Consider the following 13,265-nt stretch of genomic DNA (forward strand, 5'->3'; position numbering starts at 1 on the left):
GGCGACTGAGGACATGAACGAATGATCCTTTTGCATCTTGGGGTGAGAGAAAAAGATGTACCTGAGGAAATGCCTGTACCTGGAACCAAAGAAAGTGGATCTTGGAATTTGTTGAAGTGTATGTAAGGGACAGAGATAGTTGTTGAAGTTGATCCATCAACTTGTTTAACCATGGAGGTCAAAAGACTTTTCATTTGTTTTGAGAACGGTTCTTTTGGAAGCACAGAGAGATCTGCCTGCACACCCACTGCAGTAGTGAAATGAAGTGCAGCAGCATACATCTGATATGAAATGGTGGACAGAACTTTCGAGCCTCAGGATAAGTAACGTTATGAATCGTTGCACCTCTTTTTCTTCCAACCATTTAGGGCAAAAATGAAAGTAGGATGGGTGAGAGCCATTGAAATTGATGCAATGAGGGTCCGTTTCACACTCATAGGCATCATGGTCCTTGCCACCGCAAGGAGCACACATCAAGGAACCACGACATGATGTCTTTGAGTGACCTAACTACTGACACTGGAAACAGAAAGGATTTGGAATGTATGGCCGTTCCCTACAATTGAGATAACCTGCCTTGATGGTGGCAGGTAGACGTGGTGACATAAATGTCAGAATGAGGCCACTGATCAGCATTGTAATTTCATCTTTGCAAGTGGAGATGTGCCTTACTGCAGAAACTCCTTTGACTTGAGGATGTTCTTAAATTCCTCTTGCATTCAAAGGCAATTGGGGATATACCTATTCAGGTTACACCTCATGCTACTTTGAATTCATCACAAGGAGTTCAATGGGTTGAGATGTGGATGTTTCCACCAGTATGTCACCAGATCGAAGCTACTTTACTAAATTTAAAGAGCCAGTCCCTTCCGAATGAAAAAGGGAGACATTTGCCATAAAGATTTGTCTGAAAGAGAATGTTGTGTAATAAAATGAGGTATAAGTGTTACAGATGTTGAAGATTGCTGTTCAAAATCTTTAAGATGTGGTAGTTTACCTGTGGACTGTTTTTCACTATTTTATTTAAGTTTTTATTTGGAGGATCCATAATAAAAAAAGAAAATTTCTGTGCTCACTGACCCCACCTACCATGGAGCCCTATAAGGGGATGCACTACAAATGTCAAGCAAGGACACTGCAGCAATGCCAGGGTTTCATGAGTACTATATCCAAACACCAACATCAGATACAATATCCACAACACCTGTTGAAAACATCCCACACTGGTACTTGGTTGATCCTAGCCCAAGTGGACCAACCAACTGAACTAAGGGGGGCCACCCCAAGGCTGCCCGTCTACAGGAATCCAAGGCCAAAGAGGTGTGTTAGGGTTGGACCCCTCAACCACCAGGATCCTCTCCTCCACTTCACGGGTTTCCCTCACCACATACAGGATTCCACACCGATTGGGGTGTGAATTAGACACTCAAATTACTGATATTGAAACACTAGAATATAGGATAAACATATCCTATCTTTTCTATTTTCCGAGATATTTAGTAAATCAATCAAGATGACCCCACCCACATCTTTCATTTTTGAATATACTTGCGTAAGTCCACCTTCTTTGCTTAATGATGCATGTGTAACCAATCAAATGCTCAAAATTCCCCCACATGGTTTTCTCAGCCACTGCAAAATGTTTATGGGGGGAAGCCATTTCTTTTCCTGCTAGAATCAAAAAGCTAAGACATTATGGAGCTCAAAAAATAATATATTGATGGAAACAAATACAACTGTTACTAAGCATGATAAATTATAGTTGAATTCTGTGGTATTGATATAATAACTGATGATTTTTTGTCATTTCAAAATGCATACATCCTCCACATGCAAAATCTGACAAGGTGTAAGAGTTTACAAGAAGTAGCAAATGAGTACAAAGTTGATAAGTAGAAGAGATTGCTGTTTTCTATGCTTCTGTATTTACCGTTCTATGTTTTAAGAAAAATAACTGAATTTTAAGAATGTATCTCGAAACAGTAATTATATAAATACACGTATGTTATTGTATTTTAAAACATTCTGGTCCAGTAGAACAAAGCCAGGATAGGTCAGTTTTATATTACTGGATACAGTAGCACAACTGTATGTTTGCTGCATCATAACAACTTCTGTACTGTTATCCAGACACTGCCGAAAGGTCAATAAAATAAAATAAAATATTATGAGATGTAAGCTGTTTAAACTAAATATTTGTAGTTTTGTGTAACAATCTGCAATCATTTTAAAAAGAAAAAAAATGATTAATTCATATCTCTTTTCTAATTTTTTATGGTGGTTATGAGGTCAGTCCAATCGACCAAACCCATATAGAGACAAACATTGAAAATACCAGATAAAATAATATTTTGACTGACCTGAGATATTCACAAAAAGCTATATCAGGCTAATTTTAGCTAACCACCTCCAATTTTAAACCTATAGGCTAAAAATGAAGTAGCTAGTCAATAACCCCAACCTACATTTCTTGGGATACAATGATGTATTAGATGAATTTGACAATCAGTTTTATAATGCACCACACCCAAAGTTCAAATTGATTTTATATTTTAGGGTCCAGCATGCTAACTACTAGACTATGTCTGAACAAACTTGAATAGAACATATCCATTTTATGTAACATGATTCACTGTTATTAATACTATATCTAGCAAAAAAATGTTTAACTATTTGAAAATTATGAATGAACATGACTAACCCATATATTACTTTAACACATCAATGCATTTACAGTAGAAAAACAGGAACTGAATATTTTATACTTGACACACGTTTATTGAATTTATACTGTCACAGATTTATTATTATGTATTTATTTTACAATCTATGTTTCAGTTTAATATGTATATATTTAAAAATGCATATGTTTGTCGCATAAGTTCCACCTGTTCTTTAAATTTGTAAAAGATGACTGAGCATAAGAATCAGCAATGTACTAGGTGTGCATGTAACACTAGTGATTGTTGCCAAGTGAACTTTTGAGAACATCACCTTAAAGTGTACGAATAAACATGCACAGACAGTTCTAATATATTTGGGTTGCTACAGTCAGTATACTATAAACCTCAGAAACTATAAGTGATTATAGCACTTACTAATAAGAAAAGTACAGATATTTGACCAGAAATGTTTATAGATTTCAAACATTAAGAACTGTTCAACTTCAGAGAAATAACTACAGACATCAGTATTTCTATAAAGACATCTGATATTATTGCTGATGAAAAATTTATACGAGACCAGACATGAACAGAGTTAGCTCGCATTCCCACCAAGTGAAGTGTATCTGCGTGTCAACATAGAATTAATTCGCTCTCCATAAATCATCAATAAACGATTCAATTCCAGACCAGACAGAAGACTCAGTACTGTTTCTAAGTTATTATAAATTGTATTGTTGTTTACATATTAAAATATATGTGTTAGGAAAGACAACTGTGTTTATCAAACTTGTTTACAAATATCATAAATTTAATACATATTGACATTCAATTTTTAAATTAAAATGAACAGCTATTTGAAATCTTCATACATTAAGATAAATAACATAATAAATCAGACTCCCCAAAAATTATAGTACGTAACAATACATACACTGATGAATTGATACATTTAGTTTTCACACTAAACGTTTAATTCCTTCAAGTCAGGTCCTTCATAGTTTTGTACTTCATTTTGACATAAACCTCATATAAATATGATTAAAGATAATAAATTACATTATAGACACAGTGAACCCCCTCATTCACTAACCCCTCTTTAGACCTTTTTATTACAATTACAGTAGTATACACCAATACCTTGAGTCTTCCCATACAATTTGTTACTCAATGTATCATAGTATCAGTTCACAAAAAATAGAAATATTGAACAGAAATATTTTTCAAATAGATAACTTGTAATGACTTTTCTTCTCAAATGCTTATATGGATATCATATAGTATTTACTCTCTGTGTAAACAATTCAAGACTACATGTACTTTGAGCTCAGAGAAGAACATTTGGAGTTCATCACATACTGTGGTAGCTACTGATGATTATGTAGGTTTTGACAAATATCTTTGATGTCTACCATACCTACAATGATTTTTTTCATTTATTGTTCATTGTAAATATTTTGTCCTTTAAGTGTCTGCCAATGGCCAAGTACAAGTGTATGCCCACATTAATGTCATGACCAGGAAAGTTACTTTGCACATTTCCAAAAAAAAAAAAGTAAATTTATAACAGATTCCTGGAAATCTGCACACAGTAAGTCATAAAATACATTAGCACAGATTATGCCAATAGTTAGAATTAAAACATTATTTTAACTGGCCTATACAAAAAAGGCTTAATAATTTACAAAAAAAGACAAGATGTCTAGCAGCTTAATAATCTAGTAGACAATTACCAAACTTTAGTCCAACTTTAAAGCTTTTTTTCCTACTGAAAACTTTTAAAGTTTGAAAAGTACATTACTAAATTAAATTAAATTTAAGTCATACCTCAACAGTTTCTAGATAGTTAAGCATAAAATACCAGACTTGAGTTGAAGTGTCCATCAATAAAAATTGGAATCCATCTGTTGTGATCACTGGATTTGTTTCAGTTTCTTCACTTAAAAATAATAACATAACTTTTCTTTTCAAAGTGATAGCAACTGTTATCTACAAGAATAGTTCACAAAACAAAAAGAATATTTATTTTAACACTTTTGCTGTTTCATGCCAAAGGGCAAACACCATAATAAACAATGTAGGTTGTATTATAGAATCCACTGCATATACTGACCTTCTTTCCTTGTGTATGTGCATACACGTATTTTAACCTTGGTTACACAAATTCCATCCCAGGGGAACTTTCACAGATATTTTGGGATAAATGACACCTTTACTTTTGGAGCTGTATAATACTGTTTAGCTGTAATACATATTAAAAACAAACTCAAACAGAACGGATCATACACACAAGAGATTTCATTCCCTATCACTCCATAAAAATCAGGGAAATAAATACTGAATCCCCAAGATCTGGTTGAAATAAGCTTTTAATACTGGATGTCTATAAAGTGTGTGATACATGTATGTATACCAAGAACAATACATTATGTGAGAGTAGTAGGTCCAAAACGTACAAGCAATCTATCAGTGCTACTAAAAATGAATGACTGATACATCAAAAAACAAAGATGCAATCACAAACAATATGTTTTAGTGGCTTTGAAACAATAACATTATAACAAAACTACCACAAATAAAACTTTATTGCACAAGAAATAAACACTGATGCCACAGAGAAGTGGTTAATACTTCAACAAATATTTCAAAAATATCTATTGGTTAATTTTATGAATATAATTAAGTCTTCTAAGTATAGCACACATCATTATTACTACTGACATTTTTGTTTTCATATACATATTTTGTCTCAAAACCAGAAGGATAATGTGATCAAAATATGTTACAAGATTTCCCCATATTAAATTGTTTCAGATTAAAGACAACCTTGAAAGTAAAGCTTTACATTTATTTTAAAACTGAAGTTTGACTAACAAATACATATTAATTGCATTTCATTTAAAAATGTATTACATATATTTATATGCTTTTCTAGATAATAATGGATGCACAGCTTAGTGTACTTGATAATATGAAAATATTTTGTAAATATTGGCAATAATATACACACGTATGTTTCGAATGTTTGCACTACCTGCACTTACCCTCTCTAATTTTGAACTGATCAACTAAAGAGAAAGCAGAGAGTCATCATTACTGCCTCTCAACCCTATGTATAATATAACAGAATAGTGACATCTGACCATCTATACTCTATTAAACCATGGGCTCCAAAGTGCAGAATGAAATTATGCAACAACAGGATTCAGACTATGAACCCTTAGATTCAAGGTTTATGGGTTGACGACTAGGCCATCCCTTGGTCTAGTGATTTGAAAAAGAAAGAAAAAAAATTAATACACATAACTTTTCTTAGGAAAATAAATACATGTTAGTATTAGCAGCCAATATGTATAGAAATGTTTTTATTGATTAGAATATTGAGAAATGTACAGCAATGGAACAAATACATTATACTCACTTTCTCATTAGCCCTGCCTGCAGCAAAATTCGAACTGCATCAGCACTAATTCCTTCGTGCGACTGTTGTGAGCCCACCATGAAATGAAGAACACACTGAAAAAACAGTTCATAAGTTCACACTTTTTAATCTGTTGTAAAATTGTTTTTTACTATCACATAAGTATAACTTAGAATCAACACAAAAATATTTCAACAGCTCAATAAAATCTGAATTACATATACATGTATCATGTAAAACATAACATAAACTGGAATTACAAGAACAATAACACCTGAGCTGAATTTACAAAAAAGCCTTAAGTGTAGATCAAAACAGTTTTTGAAAAAATGTGACTAAAAATGTCTGGCCATTCTCAATACCTTTTAAGCCTGTTCACCTTTTAAATTAGTTTCCCAAAGTTTGTTATTTTACCATTTTTAAAAATTCAATATCGACTTCACTATTACTTATATGAAACTAAATACAAATAATATTGGTAGACTACAATAAACATTTTCACTTTTAATTTTTTAAGTTATGCTTATTAACCTTTATATTAAAAAAACAAAAAAACATCTGCAACTTTAAAATACTTCAAATTATGATAACTTCACAAAACAATTTTTAATTATTTGTCTGTTTGTTGTACAGCAAAGCCACATTGGGCTATCTGTTGTGTTCACCATGGGAATGCGAACCATGGATTTTAGCACTTGTTGCTGTTCCACCAGGGAACAATTTCTCAATATGTTTTATTATAAATTTAATATGATCTGCAGTTCATTTCTTTTTTTAATTAGAATAAAAAGTTATGATTACTCCAGCTGACAAACTTGTTCATAATAGTAGAGAGCTATCACCAACAAGAACCTGTGATACATAATAGATGTGTGCATGTACATAAACGTCTCAAGAGATTTTAGTATGACTTATATAAAACCCAAAAACTGTTTCACTTTCACTGAATCATCTTACTGTCATTTATGTTTTTAATCACTTTTTTTTTAACATGTTGAAAATAAAATTAAACCTGCTTCATTTACTTCTTACCTATTTCATCTTTTAAATTTACAAAAGATCACAAATCAGTAACTTAAGTTAATATGGCCCAAAAAAAAGGGGGAATTTTTTAAGACTAATCAGTATTGAAAAATATGGCAGAGTACAATGATAATAAACTTTAAACTACTACCACTACTCATCAAACTGTTAAAAATTAAAAATGAGAACAAAAGAATGGTTCAAAAAAGATGTTTGGCACAGCAAGTTCCATTGTAAGTATCCAACTTCCACTGATGACTCAAGGAAAGGTCACAAGTGGGGATGGTAATGAGCCATAAGGGGATGTGTTGATCATTGGACTGAGCAATGTTATCCAATGATGTGCCCAATTCAGCTAGATGTGCCTGGATATAAGGCCAAAAGGAGAAATGGCAGACCTTCTATTTCTAAAAGACGCATCCCATTCACAAAGGAAAAATCAATTCCAGGTGGAATGTTGTGGTAAGAATTGAAGCTAAGTAACATAAAGCAAGGAAAAATTCAGATGTCTAAAGTATAGAGGAGGTTCATGAGACTCAGTGTACACTCTAGACTGAAGTGTGGAAAGGTCACGTGTAGAGCCAAAGCCCCATATGGTGCATAAGATCCAACATCTTTTCTAAAGGCAGAGGCCCTGGCAGAATCACAAACAAGAGGCCCATAGCCCAGCTTGTAATATATAAAGGTACAACAGATCTTCAACACAAAACATTGTTCTGCTCCTCGAAAACTGGAAGAAAGGATACAGGGGGTGTTCAGCCCTATGTACACTTGACACAAAAGTGCTTAACGTGAAGAATAAAAACCAGCTTGCAGTCAAACAGAAGCCCCAAGAACTTTGTCTCAGAAATCACAAGAAGAACATTATTACTGAGAAGGAGCTCAGGATCATGGTGTAAACCTTGTTGGCTGCAAAAGTAAATGCAAACAGTTTTATAGGAAGAGAAGAAGAAACCATTTGCTGTGGTCCACCCTAACAAATGAGAGAGAGCTGTCTGGAGTTGTAGTTCAATAAACAGAAGTTGTTAAGTAATAGTATTGATCTTTATACTAAAAGGGTGACACTCAATACACATTCCTGAGTTATTCTAAGTAGCTGTGTGAGAGAACAGGATAGGATCAAATGCACATAGACGTGGAATCTCCTTTCAAGTAGGTTGGTTGGCTAGTTAACATTTTAAAGAGCAAAACAACTGGTAAAAAAATTAAAAATGCACAGTACAAAAAAGTTTAATTTTGTAATTAAAAATTTAAACAGTGTTAAAAAGGCCAATGGCTCTTAAAAAAATTAAAAACATTTATAAGCAAAGAGTGTCACCATCACCAATGATGTTTTCCAGTGTCAGAGGTAAACCTGTGGATAAAACGTTCAAAATGGTGCTGTCATTCACAGTCATAACAACAGCATGGCAGTAAAATGTGGGTTACCATGACCCGAGTATCACACAGACATATAGATAAAAGAAAACAATAAGTTAAAAACTGTGACCAAAGCATAGTCTAGTTAGGACAGCTTCCTCTTTTCAATCCTTACAGAAACAGATGGACCAAATTCCAAAAAGTGTTTAGCTGGAAAACCTTGTTTTTATGATGCTCACTCCAAGTCGACTGTCAAAGGCATGGAACCAAGCCTTGAATACAGAATCACAGTCCATGTATGTAAAGCACACAGCAGTGATAGCACCAGGGCAGACAGACTTTGCTGCAGAGTCAGAGAGCTTGTTCCTGGGAATACCAACGTGGCCTGCTATCCAGAAGAACTGGATAGAAGTAGATGTTAAAGTTAGTTGGTTGATTTAGTGTTTTATAGCACAAAGCAGCTAGGCTATCTGCGCCAAATGCCTGGTAAAAAGGTAAAAATAAAGTAAATGTAGTAAAATTCATAAAAGGAAATGAAAGTAAAACAAAACAGCATTTAAAAACATAAATAGCATAAAACCAATGCTGACACCTAGTCAACAATGTTAAGAGAGAAAGTAGAGTAAGAGAAGTTGTAAAAGACTTTCTGTAGCATAACGGTAATTATCATAACCTGCCAAGAAGACTAAGAGGTAAGTACAAGAACCACCATCAGTCACATGAAGTTGCCCTTTCCATTCTTGGTATCCAGAAAAACTGGACAGAAGTTGATTTTAATTAGAAATGGGCCAGTCGGTTTTGAATATCAGTCAGAACAGGGTGGGAACTAACGTGAAGTGATTCCAGGGCAAGTAGAGAACTAAGCGAGTCAGCATAAATAGTGCAGTTGGAGTACTGCTTAGCTTCAATATGATCCAGGGCAAGAGAAATGGCATACAGTTCAACAGTGAACAAAGAAGCTGTAGAGGGGATTCTGCACTCAACCACCGAACCACAGCAAACCATGGCAGAGCCCACTGAATTACCTAATTTGGAACCATCCGTATAAATTGGAATGGAAAGATTGTTTGAAAGATGTTTAGTAAATAAAAGACGGTACTTCCAATCGGGAGTATCTGCTTTTCTCAGATGACTCAAAGAAAGGTCACATTTGGGGACTGTAATAAGCTATGGTGGGATGGGCTGACCAGTGGATACTGCAATGTTATTCAAGGACAGACCCAATTCATCTAACTGCACCTGGACGAGAAGGCCAAAAGGAACAATGGCAGGTTTCAGAAATGTTTCCTGTAAGGAAAGACATTCAGGATGGAAGAAAGTAATCAGTGTTTTGATGTCATACAAATTAAAACGTAACCCTTGACAGTTCCATTGTATCAAGGTGGCCATTTTTAATGACGTGTAGGTGAATTGGCTGGAGAACCCTTCTGTTTCTGACCACATCTTTTTCCCTTAGTGTCCTTATTCGGGGGAGGTCTATCGACCTCCATAGATCCTGCCCTGGGTCGGTTGGGCAGGTCTTTGTTGTTGGAAGGGGATTCCAGTGACTGAGGACATGAACGAATGATTGTTTTGCATCTTGGGGTGGGAGAAAAAGATGTATCCAAAGAAATGCCTGTATCTGAAACCAAAGGATGTAGTTCTTGGGGTTTGTTGGAATGTATGAAATGAACAGAGATGGGTGTAGAAGTTGATTCATCAACTTTTTTAACCAAGTAGGACAGAAGTCTTTTCATTTGTTTTAAAAACGATTCTCTTGGAGTAGCAGAGAGATCTGTCTGTACTCCCACTGTAGTTGTGGAACGAAGTGCAGCAACATATGTCCGAGATGAAGTGGTGGACAGCAATTTCCGAACCTCAGGATAAGTAATGTTATGAGTCGTTTTTAAACATTGCACCTCTTTTCTTCCAACAGTTTAGGGCAAGAACTAAACTAGGAAGGATGAGAACCATTGCAGTTGACACAATGTGGGTTTGTTTCACACTCATAGACATTGTGCTCCTTGCCACCACAACGAGTATATGTCAAGGAACCATGACATGATGACTTTGAGTGAACAAACCTCTAACATTGGAAATGTCGGAGAGGAGTTGGAATGTACGGCCATACCATGCAATTTAGATAACCTGCCTTGATGGTGGCAGGTGCACATGGTGATGTAAATGTCAAAACAAGGATATTTGTCGAGTGTAACTCCAGCTTTGAGAGTGGAGATGCATCTCACTGCAGAAACTCCTTGAGTGGAGAAACCAAGGAGAATCTATGACTAGGGGATATTCTTCAAATCACTCTCAACAATAACTCCTTGTGATGAATTCAAAGTAGCATGAGGTGTAACCTCAATAGGTATATCCCCAATTGCCTTTGAATTCAAGAGGAGTTCATTGTGTTGGGATGTGGACGTTTCAACCAATGTCTCCAGATAGAAGCTTCTTTACTGACTTTGGAGAGCCAGCAAGTCCCTCTAGTCCCTTCTGAATAAAAAAGGAGGACATTTCCCCTAAAGGTTTCTCTGAAAGAGAATGTAGGATGAGAAAATGAGGTACAAGTAGTGGTACAAATGTTGAAGATCGCTGATCAGAGTCTTCAAGACGTGGTCGTTTACCTATTGACTGTTTTTTCACTATTTTATTTAAATTTTTAATTAGAGGATCCATAGTAAAAATGAAAATTTTGGTGCACACTGAACCCACTCACCATGGAGCCCTATGAGGGATGCACTACAATGTCAAGCAAGAACACTGCAGCAATGCCAGGGTTTCGTGAGCACTGTACCCAAACACCAGCATCAGACACAATGCCCACAACACCCGATGAGAACTTCCAACACTGGTACTTGGTTGACCCTAACCCAAGTGGACCAGCTGATTTACCCAAGGGGGGCCACCCAAAGGCCGCTCGTCTATGGGAATTCAAGGCCAAAGTGGTGTGTTAAAGTTAGACCCCTCAACCACCAGGATCCTCTCCTCCCTTTCACAAGTTGCCAAGCACAGCAAACACGTGGGTAAATGTTTAGATCCCAGAGGTAACCTGAAAAAACAGAACCTTCCTTGGGTGGTCCCCTCACCACGTAGAGGAATCCATACCAAGGGGAGATGTTAAAGAGAAATGGGTCAGACAGTTTTGATTGTCAGCAAGAACGGATGAGAAGTAACATGAAGTGATTCCACAGCTAGTTGGTCGGTTGACTTGATGTTTTATGGCACAAAGCAGTTAGGTTATCTGAGCCAAACATCCAGTAAAAATTTAAACTTGAAGTAAATTTATTAAAATTCATAAAAGGAAATTAAAGTAAAAAAACAAAGTTTAAAAAACACATACATAGCATAAAATCAATGTTTGCATCTAGTCTACAGTGGTAAGAGAAAAACTACAGTAATACAAGTTGTAAAGGACATTCTGTTGCATAAATGTAATTATCATAACTCGCCAAGAAGACTAACAGGTAGGTACAAAAACCACCGTCAGTCACCTGAAGTTGGCCTTCCCAGTCCTGGTTCTGAGTTATTTGATGTTATGGCCATTTTCAGAAAGTTAAGTGATAAAAGTTTAAAATACTTCAAGCAAAATTTTAATAACTACATAGGATGACTATCGAGTAGTTCAAACAGCACCATTCATCAACTGAAGTTGACCTTTCCAGTCCTAGTTTCTAGTTATTTAATGTTACGGCCATTTTCTAATTTCAAATCGAACTACACGAACGTGATTCATAAAAGGGAATCACATTAAAAAACATCTAATGTATAAATTAAAAAAATTAAATGGCATTAAAAAGAACAGTGGCCTTTAAAAAACTAAAAACATTTCCAAGCTGGACAGTGTCACCATCACCAAGGAGCCTTGGTGCTCCTTAGACATAACTGTCAAACGTTATGTACAAATCTTGGGACTGAACATGTTTAAAATGGTGCTATTGTTGAGAGTCATAATGATGGCAAGAAAGTAAAATGTGACTTATTGTGACCTGAGTGTTACACAGACTACAAATTGGTGCATCAATTCCAGATTAAAGAATACAAGGAGTTAAAAAAATGTGATCAATGCGTTGTCTAGTTAGAACAACTTCCACTTTCCGATCCTTATGGAAACCAGATGACCAAAATCCAATACAGAATTTTATTTACAAAAAACCTTGTTTTCACGTTGCTCACTCCAAGTTGACTGCCAGCTGGCATGGAGCCAAGCATTGAATACAGGACCATAGTCCATGTATGGAACAGGCACAGTGGTGATAATGCCAGAGCAGGAAGATTTAGCTGTGGTGTCGGCAAGCTCACTCCCGTGAATACCAAAGTGGCCCAGTATCCAGAAAAACAGGATAGAAGTAAATGTTAACGATAAATGAGCCAGTCCATTTTGAATATTGGACAGAACAGGATGTGAGCTAATGTGAAGCAATTCCAAGGTTAGTAGAGAATTAAGCGAGTCAGCATAAATAGTGCAGTTTGAGTACTGCTTAGCTTCTATGCGATCCAGGACACGAGAAATGGCGTACAGTTAAGCAGCAAACACAGAAGCTGTAAAGAGTATTCTCCGTGCAACCACCGAACCACAACAAAACATGGTAGAGCCCACACAGTCACCTGATTTTGAACCATCCGTATAAATTGGAATGGAAAGATTGTTTGAAAGATGTTTAGTAAATAAAAGACGGTACTTCCAATCGGGAGTATCTGCTTTTCTCAGATGACTCAAAGAAAGGTCACATTTGGGGACTGTAATAAGCTATGGTGAGATGGGCTGACCAGTGGATACAGCAATGTCATCCAAGGACAGACCCAATTTATCCAACAGT

The 13,265-nt window shown here is 35.7% G+C and overlaps 1 protein-coding gene across 3 annotated transcripts in view; it reads right to left on the minus strand.

Annotated features, from left to right (window-relative positions):
- The window catches only part of mrn (general transcription factor IIH subunit 4 marionette), a 134,342-nt gene that overhangs the window by 83,313 nt on the left and 37,764 nt on the right, over positions 1–13,265 (minus strand). For all 3 annotated transcript variants that reach the window (XR_013013186.1, XM_076452439.1, XM_076452431.1), the window contains 2 exons: positions 6,085–6,179; positions 4,491–4,602 (listed from right to left, as the gene is read on the minus strand). Coding sequence is in view for 2 of the 3 variants with exons in the window: in XM_076452439.1 (XP_076308554.1) it covers positions 4,491–4,602; positions 6,085–6,179 (207 nt within the window). In the remaining variant the exon portion in view is untranslated. The remainder of the gene's footprint in view (positions 1–4,490; positions 4,603–6,084; positions 6,180–13,265) is intronic.

Source organism: Tachypleus tridentatus, chromosome 1, assembly GCF_004210375.1.
Source record: "Tachypleus tridentatus isolate NWPU-2018 chromosome 1, ASM421037v1, whole genome shotgun sequence".
NCBI classification, from domain to species: Eukaryota; Metazoa; Arthropoda; class Merostomata; order Xiphosura; family Limulidae; genus Tachypleus; species Tachypleus tridentatus.